This window comes from Poeciliopsis prolifica, unplaced genomic scaffold (assembly GCF_027474105.1).
Source record: "Poeciliopsis prolifica strain line A6 unplaced genomic scaffold, Auburn_PproV2 SCAFFOLD009, whole genome shotgun sequence".
NCBI classification, from domain to species: domain Eukaryota; kingdom Metazoa; phylum Chordata; class Actinopteri; order Cyprinodontiformes; family Poeciliidae; genus Poeciliopsis; species Poeciliopsis prolifica.
Window position 1 is genome coordinate 2,827,582 of NW_026562384.1, and position 21,328 is coordinate 2,848,909.

The window sequence follows — 21,328 nt, forward strand, 5'->3', positions numbered from 1 at the left end:
CACGCATCAGCAGCACAAGACAGGTTGATAATGACAAGTCAGACTGCCTTAAGCTCTCCAGTGAGTTTTGACCGAAATCCAGGAACCAGTCTGGGGCAGGGCAGTGTGTGTGTGTGTGTGTGTGTGTGTGTGTGTGTGTGGTGTGTGTGTGTGTGTGTGTGTGTGTGTGTGTGTGTGTGTGTGTGTGTGTGTGTGTGTGTGTGTGTGTGTGTTGGAGAAATTGTGATATAATTAATCAAATATTTGTTATTGTCATTGATCTTTATAATGTATCTTTATTTTATACTTTCCTTTAAGTTAATCTCATTATAGAATTAAGAATGTTTCTTGTATTGTTGATTTGCTCTGATTCCTTTCTCAGAAGGTCTCACTGATGGAAAGCAGAGATAGTGTTTTCCTGAAAGGTTATCTTTTGGTGAAGAGTTTTGGTTCGCTGAGTTGCTGGAATGCTATAAAACTGTCACTGTGAAGAATCACAGTATATTCTGCTAGACTTTGTGTCAGGAACGAGATTATCTAGTCCAGGATAATTTGTGTATTAGTTAGTAAATGACAACTGGCGCTGTAGCTATGATGAATTGTTTTCCCCTCCCTTTGGAGCTGCAGCGTCCTTGTGATTAGGGATCCTGAAACAATAAAAGTGAGGTGCGGACAAATGTGCTTCAGAGCGGTAGGAGATTGTGACTGAAGCACATCTCTGTCCGTTCTCCTCGCGAGTAGCAAGAATACCGACTCCGTTTGTCTTTTCTGTCTTTATTAAGTATGTTCAACAGGTGTTAACCCTAACAGTGTGTGTGTGTGTATATGTGTTCCTCTGTCCCTGGGCTTCAGTTTAAGTTTGTCTGAAGCTGTCTGTGTCCTCGACGGGGCCCCTGAGAGGCTGAGGCCTGTCCAGGCTCATCATCAGCGTGGGCTCTCGGCTCATTGGTTCAGGGTTGTGCCAGTCCTCCACCTCCACGGGTTTGTTGGTGTCCTGTTGCGGCGCTCCGATCAGACAGAACTCCTCTTTGTCCTGCTGCTCCAGATGCCTCAGGATGGTTTTGGACAGGAAGTGAGGGTCATCCTCGTGCTCGTCTACAAGAGGAAAAGGAATGCTTCATACACCAACACATTATGACACCTTGTTCAAGCATTCTGCATGTTGAGACTTATTCGACAGACTTTTGCTTCAATGTTGTGGATGTTGGGACAATTCAGAGACCCGTTTAACCCTCCTCTTGTCTTCGGGTCATTTTGACCCGAAGACAAGAGGAGGTTGTTCTTATTTTTTTCGTCAAGTTCACATTTGAATTGCTGCAGCAGAAAATTCCATCTGAGTTGTGAACACTGTAGGTCTGATTCAGGACTGTTAGATTTCAAGTTTCTGTATGCAGTTGCAATTAAAAAAATGTTTTATAAGGGCTTGTCCTCGGGTCATGTCAACCCGAGGGCAACAGGAGGGGGGGAAATTTGAAAAGATATCAGTTTTACGGAGATCAGTGATGCCATTCCATACTGTTTGCCTGTCCAGCTGTGATTTCCTTAGTCTTCCGGTCAGTCTGACCTGAGGCCTGGGTTTGGTTATTTTTATTTCTTTTGTAAAGTTCACATTTGGATTGCTTGAGCCTAAACGTCCCCCTGAGTTGTGCACACCATAGTTCTGATGCAGGACTGTTAGATTAAAGTTTCTGTATGCAGCTGCAATTGAAAAACATATTTTTTAAGGGCTTGTCCTCGGTCGACATAAGCCGAGGACAACAGGAGGGTTAATACTAATCTTGATCAACTTGACTAAAACCAACGGAAAATGTAGAGAAAAGCTGATAGTTACACATAACCACTTGCGCAGGAATGTGAAACTACTTTTTTGATGATCAGCGGCTTGACGATTGAACAAGCAGTTTTGAGACATTCAGTTTCGTTGTGAGAAACTAGAGAAAAAAACTGTAGAGCCGGTTTGGTACCTTTGATCAGGATGAGTCTATAGCGGTTGCGGCACTCCAGAGACCGGTCCAGGATGTCCCGCAGGGTCCGGTAGAACAGAAGGACCTGCTGCCTGCGCTCAGGCTCCCCAAAACCTGCGTTTCTCTCCTGGGACATGCGGTACAGAGTCAGCAGGGGGGTCGCATACTCCACAGCGCAGTCATGGGCCTGGTGGCACACAGACCAAAAGCAGGGTTTTAATTATATCACAGCACAATGTTAATAATATACATTATTTTTCTTAAATGTTACTACAAGTAACACTCATTTTGTGGTATAATGAATGTTATTATTCTTTCAGGTCGATGACACTGTTATGGTGCCTCAAGTTCCTTGTGGGTGAATTTTCATGTTTGACCACAAGGTGGCGGTAATGCAGGGGAAAAATAAGCTGCCAGAAGAGTCTCAGTGCCACTATTTTTGATTTTGAAGGCATATATTGTCATCATTGCTTCAATTTGCAAATAGGAATAACTTTGATTGTAACTGGGCCAAAACAGGAGAAGCTTGGTCTGATTTCACTTTATACAATAAGACAAAAAAAAAGAAACATACGTTTTTTTTTTTTATTCCATGTAATCGTTGACGATGAAATCCTTGTCATGTTCTGTGAAACTTTTAAGCTTCAGGAAGAACGACAAAAGAAAAACAAATACAATATTTGCTTATTTTTTATTATACTAGCTCATAATATTATACTATATTTCTTAAATGACACACTCTCTTTTACTTACGGTTTAATTTAGCCTATGTTGATAGTCAATTATCAGAGCACAAAGGCTAAAAAACAACTACTTTTAGTTTTGTTAGACTTTCTTATGTCTTAGTTTTTAAAATAAAAATGAAATTATCAGCTGGTCAAAGCTTCACACTAAAACTCTGGAAACCAGCCACATAATTCTGACTGATAAATCTGTGAATTTGATGTTTAAATTCTAATGTTTTCATTTGCTTTAAAGAAATGGTTGCTTTTCTATTCAGACAAAACCCTCAAATTAAGAGTATTTGTCAAATATCCAACTGGCTCTAGAAAACCTGTTGAAGTGAATAAAGTTCACATCACAAATGGCACCGTGTTGGAAAAGGTGCCATTTGTTAAGCACAGCACAAACACTTTTCCGACTCAGAACACCTGAGAAGTGTGTTTCTTTGCGTTCGCCTACCTTCCCGCGCTCGTCCTTCACTCTGTAGACGCTGTGCTTGTAGACGCGACCCCTGACCCCGGCCCTGTCCAGCTCGGTGTTCGGGAGGCTCTTGTAGAACTCAATGTGGCTGTCTTCGTCCTCCAGCTTGTGCGAGATGTTGGCGTTAAGTGGAATGAGGATGAGGAGCTTCTGGGAGCCGGGACCCCACAAGCTGTCTCGATGAGAGCCGCGAAATGAATCGATGGACGTCTTCAAACCTGCACGGATCCGTACAGACTCTCTGAGGGCTGGCCCGGTACAAGTATTTATAGAACCCCACTGAACTGTTGTGGTACCGCCCCAAAACATCACTGTTTTATTCAAGTTCTAGAAAACCTGTTGGAGTGAATAAAAACATTAACCACATACAGCTTCAACTGCAGTGAGAGATATTTCTACAACATTGTGCCTTTGCCCGTCAGTTTCGTATCACATCCTGGTAATATGCTGTAATAATGTTCACTTTGCTGACATCTAGTGGCAGAAGTAGGTTCTGCATTCAAGAGTCTGCCATTATTAGATAGAAAGCATGGTTTTCTCTCAGCAACACTCCAACCTCTTCAAGTAAGAGATGATATTTGAAAGCATTGTTGGTATGCAACCAAAATTTGCTATTAATATTTCTGTTTAATAAATTCAGCTAATTAGGAGGCAGTATTTATTTGACAGAAACTTTTACAATTTTGAGTTACAATATTTTCTCCAGAGCACATTGTAGATTTAAGTGCTGCATTAATGGAAGTTTATATGTTCACTTCTCAGTTTTACCCTAATTCAATTGGCATTATAGTAGAACCCAGCTGGTGTGGTCATTTTGGAGAGGAGTTTATCTCAACGTCGACTCCAACAAGGCAATGAAGGATGACAGACATATTGACTCAACAGGTTAAAAACAAATGCGTACCACAATTCCCAAATTATTTCTTTAGAGTATTTGGAAAATGATGAACCCTTCTATTTCTGATCCATAAATATTCGCTGCTATGAAGTTAAATCCAAATAGGAGACTCTGACGTTTGTGGTTGTAACATGAAAAGTATCCTAGCATGTATTTGTGCTCCACTACTGACTTGGGAGCACCAGCTGCAGGTAGCCGAGGTAGAAGGACCAGGCCAGGCCGTGCGCCACGTTCAGCTTCCTCTCCTCGCAGATGTCCGACACCTCCACCTCCCACGGACCCTGCAGAGCCACACACACGGACCTCGGCTCAGGAGACGGCCGAGTCCTTCCAAAATATTCAGAGTAAACTAAAAAGGCCATTTGAGGACCTGCTTTTCTGAGTAGCAAGAAAGTTGTTTTTATAATCAGCTAGCAAGCAAAGACAGGCAGAGCCCTATCTTGGTGAAGCGTTGAGCCAACCATTGTTTGCCTGGAGCAAATCTCTTGTGTGTGGAGTCTGTATCTCACCAGGACTCCCAGGCATTTGAGGAGCGCGTAAAGCACAGGAACCAGAACAACGAGCTCCCAGCTTTGGCCTCGCGGCGTCAGGGAGTCCCTGGTGAGGTGCAGCAGGAGGGCGGCCAGTGCTGCCGCCAGCAGACTCTTGAGTCCCAATCCACAGGCAGGCAGGATGTGGCCGAGCAGCGACCGACCTCGGTGCCTGACAAACGTCAAGAAGGAAAGCAGGAAGAACAAAGTCACAGGTCCAAACAGAAACATGTACAATGGTAGCACAATTTAAATCCTCCACAGGTCCATTTGGGGACGGATGGGACCAATACTAACTTTTCTACTTGTCAAATGTTACATCACAGCAAACTAACATCACTCTGAAAACTGGGGGAAAAAATTGTTAGAGGTCACAAAAGACTTGATACCAAGACTTTTATCAAGCTTTCTATTTTCTGGACTCATTGCTTAATAGCAATGCAATGAGGCTGGTTTGGTTTCTCTATGATCCAACCTCAAAGTACAAGTAATATTGAAATATCTAAAGTGTCTCATGACTGACATGAAGTCTTTGACAAAACGCCAAACCGAGCTGAAAGTTAGTGCAGTCATCAAGGCGCTAACCTCGTGTTTGAATGGTGCAGCAGCTCCTCAAACAGCAGATAGAGTCCATGCAGCAAGGGCCCAAGAGCCACGATGAGTGTTGCAAAAGCTACCAGGTTAATTAGCCCACCAGGAGACAGAAGCAGGATTCCCCCGGTTGCTATGGCAGCCACCGATGCGGCGCAGACTTTTGGTGAATGTCCACGAGGTGACGGGATGAGAGCATCCTCATCTCGAAGGCAATGCATCTGTCCGAAGATTTAAAAAAAAAAAAGTCTGTGAGCTCAGTGAGGTACGCAAAAAAAAGAAAAAACGCAGAACTTATCAAGTATTTTTGTCTAGTTTTTTTTAGTGCAAATGTCAAACCAGCTAGATTAACTTGTCTTGAATATAAGGGACTAGTTTCACTGGCAGATTTTTATTTCTGCCGGTGAAACTAGTACTTTTATGTGTACTGATGAAAAATACTCTCCTGTCGGGGCAGTATTATGTTTTCCAGGCACATTGTGCCACTTTACTGAACCATCAGACAATTTTAACTTCAGTTGTTATAAAACCAGAAGCTTGATAACTGCAGGAGCTTTGTCGTTGTAGGCGGGGCTAGGTCCACCCCGCTGTTTTGCATAACTGAATGGTTGTCATGAGAGATCAAAGTAAAAAGGCAAAACTCCAGGTTTGTTTTGCTTTGCATTTCACATCACACTGCCCGTTTAAAACAACCTTTTACATCTTTCTAAAAAGTCACTTGTTAGTTTTGTCCTATTTCACGACATTTAAAAGACTAAATAAACTAGACAAAAATACTTGGTTAAGAGTTTTTTTTTAGTAGTGTGCTCTGTGTGATGAAGGAAATTGTTTTAAATTTTGCGTTTTCATAATCTGACATCTGGTCAAGACACCACAGTTTGCATCTTTCCTTGGAAGGACGGTGGTTTCTCAGCCACGAGAGGAAGACTGTGACTTCCTCTCTGGTTCACTGCACCACTTGAGGTCCAGTGCAGCTTGCAAATGAAACGTGGTGTGAAGAGGTTTTATTCGTATTAAATTATGTTCCTTTATGTGTCATATAAATGTAATGTTTTTTGAATCATAGTCAAGGTGTTTTTCTGTGCAGCTGGAAAAGGTGTACAAACTAATGAACCAAGATGTGTCTACTGAAGTAAGTTTCCAGGGTTGCTGAACTTCCCCAGACAGTTATTTGGGAACTCGCTGTTTTTCCCGTGGCCTTCCCTGCATGGAGATAAAGTGTTTAGTTTTCACCTCCCATAGACATTACAGTGAATGACTATACAAGGTTTTGTATGTTTTTCTTTGTTTCTTTTGTTTGGTCTTCGAAGATTGAATCTCCGCCTCGGAAGTAAAGAGAGATGAATAAAGTAACTATGCAACTCTGGGTTCCTCAGAGCGGATCCTAATTTGTGCCTAATGCAGTGTATTTCTTGCTCTCCGTCTGCAGATGTATTAAAGATTGTTTTTGCTCCCTGACTTTTGTCTGGACCTCAGTCTCTGAATTGTGCACTTCACAGTGGCGAGGCGAGCTGTGAAACTGAAAGCTTATTATGTTTGCAAATCAAACATTTGCCTCATGTGCTTCTGATTTCAATGTCTAAGTTTAAGTTTTCAGCCTGTTGCTCTTTGAGAATCAACCTTGGCCTCACCTTTAATTCACACTAAAAAACACATGTTAAAACCAGAGGAAGAGAAATGAATGAATGCAGGGACTCACCTTGGTGTCTCTGGTGTCTCTGAGTAAAAGACTGGACTGACTTCTGTACTGAATGGAGGTTCTGCCTGTCTGAGTCCGCCTCCTATAGCCACTTTCAGTTTCAAGTTTTTCTAAGTGTAACCGGATCCGATCTGCATTGTGCTGGTTTTAAATGATCAGGCCGTGGAACGCCTTTAAAAGGATGATTCCTTGAATAATTCTGACAAGAAGAACTATTAGAAAAGAACCGTGTCACAGGCTGCCTGCTCCAAGTCCTACATGAACAAAAGTACATAACAGAAATTAACTTTATAAATAAACTGGATGTATTTAGATACAAAATCGATAGTACACACTCTCCCACAGGACAACATGACAAAAGGGGAGGGTGCAAGGGAGGAAAACATTTTAAAGACAACAAAAGGGGAATGGCTTCCGTTCTGAAAGTAACACAGTTAAAACAGTAAGAGATTTTCAGTAGGGTAGAAACCCATACAAATAACAAAAAAAAGACATTTTGTGTAATTATAACAGAAGAGAAATTCAACCAGGTTATATAAGCATCTTCATTTGTTTCTGTTAAATAAGTGGGCCGGCCCAGGTTGGTTTATAGTTATGATCGTAATCAGCCTGAGTCATGGTAAGGAATGGAGACCATAAGATTTAAACCACCATAAACCTTACGGTGGTTTAAAGATTACAAGCATATATTTCACACTGGTGTCATAAAGTTTTGTGTTTTTCATTGTAGTTTAGCATGATTTCATTCAGTTGGTTTTAAATTAGCTTTTAAAGTGTGTTTGTTAGTTATTAGTGTAACAGTAACTGAAATTAGTTGTACATTTAGGAGCGTTTGTTTTTCTTACGCTGTTCTCTTTTACTTCCGTTTGAGTCATTTTGTGACTGGTTGTTTTTTTCCCCCCAGTCTTCAACCGACCTGTGCATGTTGATGCTTCCCGGACAGAGACTGTGAGCTTGGAAGCTGCTTTCTCAAACAAGTCCACCTTGTGAAAGTTGCGTTTCTTCCTTTCCATTGAGTTTCATTTTGATGCCCGTGGCTTTCTTGGGAAGTGTGTGGGCGTGGAGCTCACCTGTTTCTTGTTCTGTCCAAGTGCTGCAGGGCTTTTTCCCCAGCTGCTGATTTCTGACTAATGACACACACCGACCTGGAAGTCTCAGTCTGCTTGAGTCACCTCTGAAAATCTGCTGTCAATTTAATTTGATCCTTCTTTAACACTGAGGTGTCAAAGGTCTGGCTTGAGGGCCAGTTTTGTGGCCCCTGATCACAAACAGGCTGTTTCCATTATAGAATTGCACAAGATTTTGTTGATATTCAGTCATTGTCGAAAAACCAGAACGTTTTGGCATAAATGGAAGTCAGTACATAGTCTTTTTGTACTCAACGAAAAATAAAGACTCATAATCCAACCAAAGGTTCATGCATATTTTATTCAAGAGTAAAAAAGTGGATCGTCCCATGGGCCATGCTTACAGTGTTGGTGACTGGGGAGTCAGCGCAAAAGAACAAAACAAAAGAAAACAAAAAACACAAATTTTACAAAGAAACAAATGAGATTAACACAAAAGTAACAAAAAGAAATAAGAGACAAATAAAAGAAATGTCAAAGAATTTAAGAAATAAACCAAAGAAACAAAGAAAATGAACAAAAGGAGCCTCAAATAAATTAATAAACAAAAAGAAATGTCCAAGAAACTCAAGAGAAAAAACAAAGAGAGAAAGATAAAAGAAAACAGAAACGAGAAAAAAAAAATATGAAAAGATAGAAAACGATTCAGAACCGTGGCACAATTTCTATGGCACAGGGTGTCCCAGGGGTTCACCTCACCCAAAGAAGCACAAGATCAACCAAGGAGCAACGCAACAAGAAGAGTAACCAGCAGAGAGAGAGAGAGATAGAGCTTACATATTAAGAATATTCTCCATAATAAATAGAACCATAATAATCATAGAATCATAAATATCATCAAATAACAAGAGGAATCATCGATGATGAACGAGAGTACACGGTTTTCCCGTTAAATCGTGACACGCCGTTGAAACGTGTCCGCTGCTGCTTTTTGCTTTTCCAACGGTGCAAATTTTAACCATGCAATCATGCTTTCGGCTGCCTGAATGCCTGTGCCTCGGTATATAGGACGGTCATTCGTCGATGCTAGTTTAATATTCGTTATTCATGTTTAATCGTTAAAAACGACGCCTGTACAATGGCGAAGAAAACAGAGAAGCGAAACGTGGACTCGACACTCTGGATAAGAATCGTACCGTCGTTCTGTACAAGCGTCCAAACCGACCGAAGAACACGCCTTGTGAAAAAGAAAAACACAAAAAATGATAGAAAAAATAAACTGAATCAACAATATGTACAAAATAAATGACTCGTTATACCTCTGTTTGCTTATATTAGCCAGAAAAAAACAGAAGAAAAAAAAAAACGTCCTACCATAGCGAAAAAACACACAGCACAAATATAATCTTCACATTATTATCAAAGAACTTAACTTTTGCATGCACTGATGCGTTAATATAAATGCTTTACAAAGACCTTAATCCTCTTGGCTTCTTCTCGCTGCTTCGCCTTCCTTCGCCAGAAGAGTCCGTTTCCTCTGAACGATCGCTTCCCGCTTCTAAGTCCGGCGACCAGACGGGAAGAAAGGAGGACGCAGAAGAGGACGAAGAGCTTCACATTTTAACCCCTCCCTCACACACACACACACACACATATAAAGCATTCTTCTTCTATACTACGCATTGCACCCTGTGATAAAACCTCTATGTATTTACATGCAACAGATAGGGAGGGGGACGCGGTGGGGGCTGGTCTTCAAGAGTCGACTTGGACCTGGACCAGAGGTCTGGACGGAGCGCTTTGGGTGGGGAAATCCTCCACCCGACTCTGTAAGTGGACAGTGAATATGGTGCAGAGCTACAAAAGCAAACAGAAGAAGAAGAGAAGCGAGGGCTCAGATTGGACTGCGGCTGAGGTCACCTCGCCGCGCGTCGACTCTCTCGAATGAACTCCTACGGAGTTAAAGCGTGTGTGTGTGTGTGTGTGCGTAAAAAAAATCCCCAAAAGAAAATTGAATGTTTGATATAGTTTTCCAGCCCTAGTCCCTCCGCACCCTCCCACCAACAGCTGGATCCACACCCACCCTCCCCCAAACGTCACACACACACACACCGACTGACGCAGGCACAACACCGTCACACACCAGCACCCCCGGCGGTTCCCCACAAACACACGGCAAACGGTAGCAGCTCTCCTCAGAGTCCTGGTCTGCTCTCGGAGATCGTCTCCTCTGGTTGTGCAGGTTCAGGGGTCAGGAGTCAGGATCAGGCTTAGTTCTGAAGAACCGGGCTCAGAAAAGACCCTCCGCCTCTCTGCGGTAAAGTCTGGCTAAATAACAGCTGAGGGCAACAAAGGGAGGGGGTATTTAATCTTGTGTGTGTTTGTGTGTGTGTGTGGTGTAATGAGTGTGTGTGTGTGTGTTTCTGCTCTTTTATGTGCCTATGTACACGACTGGGTAAATATGGTTTCACTGTACAGACTGCAGGCAGGTGGGAGTGGGCTTGTTTTTCTGTTTTTCGGTCGATCACTGGATATTGCTGTTGTTGTCGGTGCCGTTGGGCTCGCCCATGTTCATGCGGCCCATCGACAGCCCCACGCTGTTGACGGCGTCGCGCCGAGGCGGCATCCTCTCGTTGATCCGGTCCAGGCCTTTGGCCTCCTCGAAGCTGCTGATCCGGTGCTGCGGAGAGAAGCCTCGGATGGCTGCGGACACACACGTGCGCAGAGTTAATGTTTGGAAAAACACGGTGGAGGCGTGTGTATCCAAACCCTTTGGGACTCTGAAAAAATTGAAACTGAGACGTAAATGCTTATGCGAGTTTAATATTCACATGGAGGGGTAGGCGATATGTCAACATATTCTGTGTTGCTGTTGTAACGATAAAAGTAACAATGAGAACTATTTACTTCTTGAGGGAACTATGGATGAGACATGTTGGCTAGCATATTAGCTTAATTATGCTAGTTTATAGGAGGCCTTAATTTGGTTTGCTTTTGACTCACGCTTAAATCAACGTACAGTAGAGTCTTTTAAACTAGATGCAATTGTCACAATTTAAACTAAAATCGGTCACGTATGTTTGAATGCTGTGACCGTAGGGGCGTTTACCAACTTTACCTTTAAAGTTGAGCAAATTTGAATTATGAAAATCAATATTTAATGGAAACATGCTAATTTTGAAAAAAACTCACCATCTGTGAAACGTTTTTACGTTACAATGTCTTTTTTAAACATTGCGAACAGTTTTGAGGGATTTTAAAACATCATTAATTGGAATTTGTCATACTGATAGATCAATATTTGTCATCGCAATGATTGACAAACCATACGATATCTTCCTGCTTCTGGGTTTGGATAAACAACGCTCTGCCACTTTACACCGATCTGGGCTCACACAGGGGGAGTCGGCTTATCTGCCGTCTGAACGCAGAGCTGGGATCGTTCTGACCCAGACTGACCAGGGGCGTAAACCAGAGATTGATCCTGGATCAGGAGTCTGAGACGCCCGGCGGATTAAACATCCTCACCCAAAGACGCACAGCTGCACAGAAACTATGTCCTTAAAACACTTTGAATTTTAGACAGTCGGGCGTTTGTTCAAAAGATTTGTTTGGGTTTCTTTTCTTTCCATTTGGGGAAATTTACTTAAACATCTTTTTCTAGTGATGTTGCAATACACAATGCAGCAGTGATTCAGTTAATCAACCCTGTTTATTTTTGATCGAACACATTGATTTTTATGGCAGTGAACAGTTCTTGGACGTCTCCATGGTTTCTCTTAAAGGAGCCTCCCGCTAAAACGATGTGCTGCTGGGTTTCCGCTTCAGCTTTCACAACCACAGCCGTAAACATGTTGAACAGAAAGTTTAGGTGAAATACCAAAACTCAAAAAAGCAAAGTGAAAAAGAGGTTTTTAAACAACTTCAGAAACCAAAACGAGAACATGGGGAATGCACTTTCCTTAACTCTCAATGAAAACTAGTTCCACCAAATGCAAACTGTGCATCTTTCGGTAGCATTTTCCTTCTGCTTCCCATTAACAGAGCAGGAAATCCCCATAAAATACACTAAGGTTTCTTGTAAGGGCAGAAATAATCATTTTTAAAAATGTTTTCTGGGGGGGTTGAATACTTTTCCAGAGCTCAGACTGTGTTTTACAACTAGATAAAGCTCCGTAACGGGCTCACTGTGTGCAGACCACAAACTGTGATGTCGACAGAAAGTATTATATGTCACACTGAGTCACAGGACGGCGCTGAGGCACTGAAACAGAAAGTCACTGGTATTTTTCTTCCCCTTCGAATCGTAAAGTGAACACATCAAAAATGTTCTTAGTTAATTCTGTAGCAGTGACGTTTCCCCACACATAATGTGGTTTCACTGTGCTAATGAGTGGGGAAATAAATAAATCTCACCTAAGACGAAACACTGAGTCAATCAAGAACGAATCAAAATGCACTTTGATTGTTATTTTATTAAGAAATTAAGCAAAGGAAATGAGCAATGGCTCCCTACTGCAGGGAAGTGAAGAAAAGATGAAAGCGCAACGCTTTTAATATCCACCATCCGTCTACAAAGACACCAGAGAGAGAGAGAGAGAGAGACTGTGTTTCTCAGCAGTTTCAGATTGTTTCACCACTCTTGGATTTGCACCTGCAGACTGTGAGCCTGGACAGTCCAGACCAAGTAGAGAGAGGAAAACAACCTCCCAGAAACTCACAATCATCTGCCCAGTAATGAAGCCAAAATGGTATTTGTGTCAGAACATTATCAGCTTGTTCTCGTACACACAGCTAAACACTCTGAAAGCGTGAAAATCGTGTAAGAATAATAATTTGGAGGAGCGTCTTGCATCTCTTTTGAACAAAGGCGACTGTCGAAATACTCCACAACACGCTCTGCAACATAAGCTGCGGATACATAAGTACATAAAAGCATAAGGGATTTCCATAATTTATTCAGACAAACAAATTATGGCCTGTACTTCAGGTAAGCTAAAGACAGCACTACACACAGAGCGGTATGGCTAACTGGGACATGCAGACGGATCACCAAGCACTTCACTCAGCACAGAAGCCAGTAGCACAAACAAACACCTCGGACCTTTTTCCCGAAGCTTCGCTTCGAAACGACTTTCTGTCTAAAACTAAAGAGATGTGAGGATTTTAACCAGAGAGGAATATTCGCCCCTTTACAGATTTCTTCATTTTCTGTCTTTCAGTCACAGTGTCTGAGATTGTCCAAAACATTTTGATTTCAGAAAAAGATGAGCTCAGTGAACTCTGAATTCAAATAATTATTATATATGTACAGAGGAAAAGCTATCCAAACTAGCCTGACTTCCTTGATTTTCACATTTCTAATTATTTTTCTTTCCTTTTTTTGTATATTATAAATACTTCGAAAGGTGCAAAAAACAACAGCAAACAATTCGACTCCTTTTTAACTGAGAAAATAAAAAGTGTGTCGCTTACAATGCGATAACTTTATGATCCTTCAGTGTTTATCTTGATCATTGGCAGAACATCTGCAGCTAAAAGGTCCTTCCAACATCAACATGCTAAAAGCTCAGCGCTTTGTCATCAACACATAGTATGGCTGATCTGTTGATTATTGGTAGAAGATTTTTACAGAATTTGAACATTTTGCATTTTAATGTTGAATGTGTATGAATAGTAAGCTCTGAGAATGTTTTTCTTCCAACAAATGGCCTTTATTTTTAGTCTGTTAACTTCAGCTGATGATCAATCGATTGCCAGATCAGTTGACAATAATTTCAGTAATCAATTAACCACAACCAACACAATTAGTCGTTTCAGCCCTTCGTAATCTGAAACATGTAAGTGTGAGCAAAGAAAGAAGAACTGTCTGAGGGCAGGAAAACTTTCACAGAACTGCAGTTGTAGCAGAAATTTTCAAAAGCAGCTAAAAGCGTTTTTTTTGTTTTTTTTGTTTTCTGAAATAAATTTTCCTTGAGCAAAGAAAAGTCCTATGCAGAGCCGTAGAGGTCTATAACTTGTTCCTTTCTGCACATTGGTCGTCATGTGACCAGCTGCTGAGAAGCTGGGATTCAACCTTGTAAAGTTGGCTAACCTTCCTCCTACAATCCTACTTATCTTTCTATTACGATCACAAGTAACTCGTGTTCTGCTTGTAAGAAGACAGATTTATTGCATGCAGACCTAAACAATCCCTTAAACGTCAGGAAAAGACAGACACAGTGAGACATCAGCGTAACCGTGACCACAGCCCCACTCTTCCTCTGTCTTATGGAAACGTGTCTTGTGTTGAGAGCTGCGTCTGAAGACGACGTGAAGATGTGTTTGTGTGTTTAGTGGAGGCGATGCGGCGGTCCCGGGGGAAGGGAAAACGCCCGCGCGTTTGCGTGGCGGCCGCAGCGTGAAGCGCTTTAGTTTTGAGAGGCGATGTGGTTAAAAGAGCTGGGTGCATTGTGGGTAAAGGAGATCTATGACCTCACAGGAAATGGCGGCTGAGCGCGCACAGTGAAATGAGAGTGATTTTACCTTCGGCGTCCTTAACTGTCTCGATAGCTTCAATGGCCTCAATGGTAGCTGAAGGATGGCAAAAGAAGAGAGAGAAGGAACGACAGAAAGAGAAAGAGAGAAGACAGAATCCGGAGGAGAAGATGGCAAACAAAGAAAGAAGGAGGAGAAGGAAAACGAGGTGAAGGCTGAAACATGCTTTTGTGGATTGCAATATTTGCCTCAGGGCACAAAAAGAGTGCAGAAGAGACCACAACTACACTCAAAAAAAAACTTGACTGGGTTTGTTAAATAACTTACTGTGACTGGTGGTAAGCCAATCCGACGCTTACAAAGTCATTTGTTGAATGGATGTAGATATTGTAAGAGATCAAGGTTACAAAAACTATTGGTGTTAGAAACACACCGGGAGGCAGACTGACCAGAGGCTAAAAATGTTCAAATGTCCTATCTTATTCAAGTCAGTGAATGCACCAGCTTACACTGAACCAACAATAACTCTGTTCTGTGGATGAATGAAGCTGAACTCAGCTATTTCCACAATCAGGTGGGTGTTTTTAAAATGACGTCTGATGAAACACTCACGCTGCAAGAGAGCAAGATTTTCAGCAGATAACATTAAGGCTGAACGTATTCCAATAAAGTATATCTTGTCCTTTTGAACTGTCAGTTTCTGTATGCTAAAGAACATAATTCACTTGGAAATATCAATTATTCCTTATACCTGGTTCACACGGCAAAATAAATTATATCAACCTTTCTTCCGAACTCCCCTTCTGAGAATCTTAAAGATGATTTGATTATTGTGATGTATTTAAATATAATTTTCAGAGATATTCCTGCTGTGTGCTGAGACTGATTTGGTCTGCGGGGACAGGCTCATTCTCCGAGGACGAATGAGCCTGTTGACTGTGACGTGTTTCCAATCAGACAGCCAGAAACATGAAGGGGAATCCAGAGTGGCGCAGCAGAAAGTCTGGTGGACACTGGAGTCATGTCTTTATCTGCTGAAAATAGACCCCGAACTATTGCCTTTTCTTCAGTCTGAACTCGAGAAATTTTGCAAGATTTTCCATATGACATCTCAGTGTTCATGAGTAAAATGAACACCGAGTGTGTGGCGTGTTTAATTTAACCAAACCTGTTATGTCTATGACTTTTTTTCAGACTTTTGATCTGGGCGGGTTCTCAGGTTTAGAACATTTGCTGAGCATTTTCAAATCTTGCCGTGTGAACCAGGCATTAGAAACAGGAAAGGACCACCTAGGAACATATGTACTCCTGCTTTAGTAATACTAGCTGTGCTAATCTAGCAATGCTAATAATGCTAACCCCTACTGTAAGATGCCTTTTTATCTTTGTTTTAAATGATAATTGCATTTGTTTCTATCTCACTAATTATCTTTGCCAGAGTTTGGTATAATTTTACAAAGAGTTAAAGGGTAAAGATGGACACTTTCCAACTTTAAACCCTTCGCTGAAATAATAATTTGCAACATGGTTTATTTATTATAAATTAGAATCAAATAGTTATTTGGAAATTTCTTCTTTCTTTTTTTTTTTTAAAGAATTCATCCAACAAATCCTTATTTTTTTGAGTGCGCATCTTTTTAATCAATTCTGTTTTTGTTTGCTTGTTAAAAGTGAACATATTTAGAGCTGCATTAACACTAAGCAGGGAATTCATACACAAGTTAACCTAAAAAGAACAAGCATGTTAAAAATGAATTACAACTGATTACCCAAGTAACAGCCACAGTTCTTAAAGCGACAGCGTCAGAGGCATGTTTCAGGCTTTGAACATTATCATGGCAGCTTCAGCTTCAGAAAGCAGCTGGTGTTAGCAGCAGCTTGAGTTAGCTCTCTCGCCAGCTTTCTGTCTCTCTCACACACACACACACATCCGTGTCGCCGTTTACACTTTCTTTTTCAAATTAACACCGTCCATGTTCTGACTCGCGTCTGCGTCGAGGGGTTATCCACGTTCACGCTCACACACACTCGGCAGGCTGTTTGTTTCCTCGGCGCTGTGAGGTGAGGTGGAGGGAGTGAGTGAGTGAGTCAGTGAGGCGAAAAGATGAGAGCAAAGAAACGGCTGGAGAGGAGGAGAAGAGCAGGGAGCTGGAGGATGAAGCTGGTCAATGTGTTGGGAGGTCGTTTCTTTCCCCTCAACATTTGTCTCTGAAGGTGTGTTTCAGAGTAAAATCTGTGGAGTGGCTTTAAACAATCAGTGCTCAGCAAACGTAGTCTAAGCTCTGGAAGTGTCGGCCACAAACGTGTTCACACCTGAAGAGTTTCACATTTTGTCGCAAGTTTCAACGCGTCTTATTGGGATTTTGTGTGAGAGACCAACAGAAAAATGTGAGTATTTGTGAAGAGGAATGAAAATAACAGCGAATTGGAAGCTACAGTGTGTAACTTTTATTTTTACATATTTGCTAAAACTGTCACTGTGACGTCAGAGAATAATATGAGATAATATGTGAAAAGATTGAGTTCGACTGCCTTCTCCCTTCCGTCTACAGAAAAGCATCGCTCCTGAACAAAAACAACCAATCAGAGCCAGGAGGAGGGTCTTAATGATGAAAATCAACCCAGTGTATGCAGTACTCAATGTACTAAAGGCAGAGAAACAATTTACTGCCACAGGAAGCCCGTCTATCTGCTGATCTCGGTGGCCATGCTAACTAGCCTTAGCTTTCATGGCAAACTCTGCTGACGGGAGGAAGCTGTAGCTTAGCAGAGACTAAAGGAGGGAGGGGAAAAAAGGGAGTGAGTAGCATGTATGCAGGTGTAATTGACAGCACTATCACCCGCCTCCTGGCTCTGATTGGTTGTTTCGAGTGGGAGAAGGCAGAGGAGCTCTCTTTTTTTCACCACATAATGACAGTTTCAACAAATATATGTATACATCTCTTATAAAAGTTGTATACTGCAGCTTTAAGAATAAATAAAATAAAAGTGAGTCAACACTTTGGAGAGGCGGTTACAGCGTCTCTACCAGCTCTGTATCTCTAGCGAGTGATTTTATTTTTTATTTTTTTGCTAAATAACTCAAAGCTGAGTCAGATCACATGGAGGGTGAACCTGCTCAGCATCAGGTCCTTTGCAGCCTCCAATAGGTTTTCCGACAGGGATTTTTGGAAACTCTGAATACTTCTTTCCCTCTTCACAAATTTGCACTATTTTTTGTTGGTCTCTCGGATGAAATCCAAACAAAATGCATTGACGTTTTGTGGCCCTAATGTGACAAAAATATGCAACCCTTCCAGAGGTGTGAGCTCTGTATGTGTGTGTGCATGTCGGGCTGTTTGTTTGTGAAGCACTCACCACTTTGCAGGGTCTGCTTGCCCCCGGACAGGACCCCACTGGGCAGCATGCCGGTGGGAGTCAGTCCCTTCAGGGTCAGAACGTTCTCACTCTCCTCCCTGAAAAGGACGGATGAAAAAAGCAGAAACGGGTTATTGGGAGAGAAATTCGGAGGACTGCACACTTCCTCACACAGCGCACCTGCAAAACCACAGTGACAGAGTTACAAAGGCAGAACTGAAAAATGTGATTTACATATAAAAGTATGTGATGACAGCTGACTTCTGCAAAAGATTAGAAAGGAAAAAGCAGCTGATAGTCATCTGTACACACACACATACAGATAACTGGATTTTGTACAAGCCTGCGACAATAAATCGCAAAGATTTTCTCAACTTTGGGAAATTGCATATCGCCAAATATATGTATATCAGCCCCTGTTCTTCTTAAGCTGTGCCTGAGAGAGAGGCCTGACTGACAGACCCCCTCCACCAGGTAACGTCTGTATGTTCTCGGGTCACTCCAGTGATGCCAGCTTAGCAACTTTGTCGCTAAATTTTCCAGACAAAAAGATGTTTGCCGTCAGCCAAAATCAGAATCAATAGACTATTGTAGGTGTGCGCCCAGACGGGTGCACACCTACATGTTGGTTGACAGAAACTCGACCCACCGTAACACGGAGAACATTTTAGCCATCTTCCCGATGGCCCGGATCTTGTTTTTGATCACCTCTTTCCTCGCTGCAGCTGCACTGGCTGTAAAACCAACAGAGAAATATAGTCTTACGAGACCCAAACAATCGTGTTTGCAGTAAAAAGGTTTATTCTGTCGTCTGTGACGTCTCACCGTCATAAATTTCCTCTCCGTCGTTCATGAGTTCATCGTCTGAGCAGATACTCAAAACGTTGACCAGCATCTCCGTCACTGTCGCAAACAGAGGAACGCGTTTTAATCATTGTTTTTGAGATGTCAAATCAAACAAAACCAAGTTACACGTCAGAAAGAAGGAGCTCCTTCTAGACGTTCAATGCATTGTGAGGTAAATAGTTCTACTCTAATGCGATCCTTGTTTTTTATACACAGCATCATTTGACTGCAGAAAGATTTCAGCAGGATTTTATAAGTTCAGAAACCAAGAGGAGCTTTTTCCTCCTCCGTTTTCCTTACTGCGGCGCCACCATGTGGCCGGACTCGACTCCTGCAGGGTCATTACAGATGGCGGCACAAATGGGTTTTTAAGTAGCTAAATTTGTGACAGTAATACATTTCTAAAAAACAAAACATGTACATTTATAACTGTCTCTGTAACTGGACCCAGAAATTATAGAATAGATTTAAAACTATAAACAATGTTTAGCTTGTTTTCTATAATAAAATTATTATAATTATTGTTTCCCATTCAAACACTGAAAAAATTATCTGTATTGATTATAAATATTGATGTGTGGTTTCAAGGCAGATTTTTGACTTCTTGACGACATAACGTTTCCTTGTTGTCACACTTCATGTCATAATTTAAGACCGACACTTCGATCAGTGAATTATAATCTGATTTGTGCCTTTTCTTCATGGCCTTGGTGGAGGTCAGCTGACTGAAATGAAAACATTTGGGCGATACAACGTAAACGTGTCTGCAGGTAAGATTAATATTGACTTAATATTAATGTTTGATAGGTCAGAGGTCATGCACCGTGTCCATCTGGATGGACTGTTTCTGCCTGGTACCTTTTTCTCCTACGAAAGGCAGCGACCACGTGAAGACATCCATGAAGTTGGGCAGCCAGTAGGGATGTGGAGAGCAGTTGAACTGACGGATGTTCATCACATTGTTCTCATACTTTAACACTGCCGCTACACACACACACACACACACACACACACACACACGCACACACACACACACACACGCACATACAGAGAATTATTACCAAAACTGTAGAAGAGCGGTTAAAACAGCAGAAACTCTGAGTCTGTTTCAAATACATGTATAAAATAAACTTGTAATAACTTGCTAAAGTATTCACACTCTTGGTCTTTTACACGCTGTTTGAACAACAAGCCTTTGTGTATTTTGTGTTTATCCGACAGGCCAGTAGTTATTTTTATCAACAGCTGAATTTATGAAAACCAAGAAAAATTTTTTGGTTTTTGAAGATTTCATTTTGGGAAAAATTGGGATTTCTTTTTTTTGTCGATACGTTTTTTGGCTTTTCGTAAATCAGAGGGAAGTCAGCACACCAAGAGCTGCCATCTTGTCTGAAAAGTGTGTTTTGCAGATTCGCCTGAGTTTGAATTAAGGTCAACTCTACGATGGGGACGAGCCGACGAAAGCCGGGCTACGATTTGTGCCGAAATGACAATAAAAGTTGTAATATTGCGACAATAAAGTCAGAACATTAGGAAAATAAAGTGACAAACCCAACATGGGAACGAGCTAAACATTAAAATGAGAAATATGGAGCATCTTGTGAAGATATGTTTGGTAAATAGTACTTTATAATTAACAGAATCACCTAATCTTTTAACACATCAGCACCAAAATATAATCGGTAGCCGAAGTTTGAAACGATCATGGAAACAGCTGAGTTTATTTAGAAGAAAGGATCACAGACCGAGATGCTCATGTCAGATCTTGATAACTCTACAACTTTTTCTCATTAAAACAACTTTTTCCTGGGAATATTGAGACATTTTTTCTGGTAAAATGTCATCTTTTTCTACTAATATTATGACTCATAATGAAAGAAAAATCCTTGAAGTCTGGCCCATGACACTCCACCGTGCAACTCAGAAGGAGCGACTGAAGTAAAAGTCCCTTTATGAAAATATTTGTAACTTGCAAAGTCTTTTCAGTGCGAGTAATTTTAAGGAGCACAAAACATTTCCACAGTACCGCGCCGGAGCCTCACCTTTGTTGTTGTAGACGTCCAGGTAGTTGGGAGCAGAGAAGATGGTGATGAGGGAGGGGAAGCCCGTCGTCTGACTCTTCCTGTACATGCGATATCTGCGCAGAGAGAGGCAAACAAGTCGCCCACGTTAGCACTACTCAGATGAGACGCTGAGCTGCAGATGGAGACGGAGGGATTGCTTCAGAGGTCTCTGCAACCAGACAGGGACTGGCTCAAAGTAAGACAGGTAGGCAGTAGCAAAAATGAAAAAAAAAAAGAGACAGGTGATGGACTGAGCAAAGACTTCGGTGTTTGCAAAAATAATAAAAAGCATAGACTTTGAATAACGGCAGCGTCTGCATTTGTAGTTATGTATGTCCGTGGAGTTTGTTGGAGCTTATATGGATGTAAAATAAGTTCTTTGTTACTAACTAATCTATGGATGTCAAAAAAAAAATCTAAATATTTAAGTTGCATTACTTTTCATAGATATTAATTTTTTCAAAAAAATGTCATCATTGTGGTGCCAGACCAGCTGACTCTCAGCTACATGTCTGATCATGAACAACACCAGGCAACGTGAAGGATCCCGTTCATGTTAAATCTGTCTTTGTTTTTCTGTTTGCGGTGCAGTTTGAACAAAACGACCCGCTGACATTGTGAGGATTTTGTCACGGCGTCTCCACGTTACTACGG

At 41.6% G+C, this 21,328-nt stretch overlaps 2 protein-coding genes across 5 annotated transcripts in view; both read right to left on the reverse strand.

Annotated features, from left to right (window-relative positions):
• Window positions 1–204: 204 nt before the first annotated feature.
• On the reverse strand, window positions 205–7,182 carry sting1 (stimulator of interferon response cGAMP interactor 1). Of its 2 annotated transcripts, XM_055034279.1 has the most exons (7): window positions 6,865–7,182; window positions 5,160–5,386; window positions 4,554–4,746; window positions 4,217–4,325; window positions 3,126–3,364; window positions 1,944–2,130; window positions 205–1,074 (listed from the first exon to the last, which is right to left on the reverse strand). In XM_055034279.1, the coding sequence occupies exons 2-7, from the start codon at window positions 5,384–5,386 to the stop codon at window positions 833–835; spliced, it is 1,197 nt and encodes a 398-aa protein (XP_054890254.1). In that variant the 5' UTR covers window positions 6,865–7,182; the 3' UTR covers window positions 205–832. The 2 variants fall into 2 exon arrangements, with proteins under 2 accessions (XP_054890254.1, XP_054890255.1); XM_055034280.1 differs by lacking the exon at window positions 6,865–7,182 and having other exon boundaries at window positions 5,160–5,828.
• A 1,091-nt stretch (window positions 7,183–8,273) lies between these two features.
• Window positions 8,274–21,328, reverse strand: part of ppp3cb (protein phosphatase 3, catalytic subunit, beta isozyme) — a 43,488-nt gene continuing 30,433 nt past the window's right edge. For 2 of the 3 annotated variants that reach the window (XM_055034198.1, XM_055034199.1), the window contains exons 8-14: window positions 20,654–20,748; window positions 19,470–19,595; window positions 18,591–18,668; window positions 18,415–18,499; window positions 17,766–17,863; window positions 14,457–14,504; window positions 8,274–10,634 (exon numbers count right to left, since the gene is read on the reverse strand). In XM_055034198.1, coding sequence (XP_054890173.1) covers window positions 10,456–10,634; window positions 14,457–14,504; window positions 17,766–17,863; window positions 18,415–18,499; window positions 18,591–18,668; window positions 19,470–19,595; window positions 20,654–20,748 — 709 coding nt within the window. In that variant the 3' untranslated portion in view covers window positions 8,274–10,455. The remainder of the gene's footprint in view (window positions 10,635–14,456; window positions 14,505–17,765; window positions 17,864–18,414; window positions 18,500–18,590; window positions 18,669–19,469; window positions 19,596–20,653; window positions 20,749–21,328) is intronic. The other variant, XM_055034200.1, reaches the window with a different exon arrangement.

What these genes read in the sequence shown, in the direction of transcription:
- sting1 (XM_055034279.1), bottom strand. Translation starts at nt 5,386, where the DNA reads ATGCATTGCCTTCGAGATGAGGATGCTCTCATCCCGTCACCTCGTGGA. An exon ending in TCAAATGCCTGGGAGTCCTG is followed by an intron (nt 4,326 to 4,553) that starts GTGAGATACAGA and finishes GTGGCTCTGCAG; the next exon opens with GGTCCGTGGGAGGTGGAGGT. An exon ending in TAGACTCATCCTGATCAAAG is followed by an intron (nt 1,075 to 1,943) that starts GTACCAAACCGG and finishes TTCCTCTTGTAG; the next exon opens with ACGAGCACGAGGATGACCCT.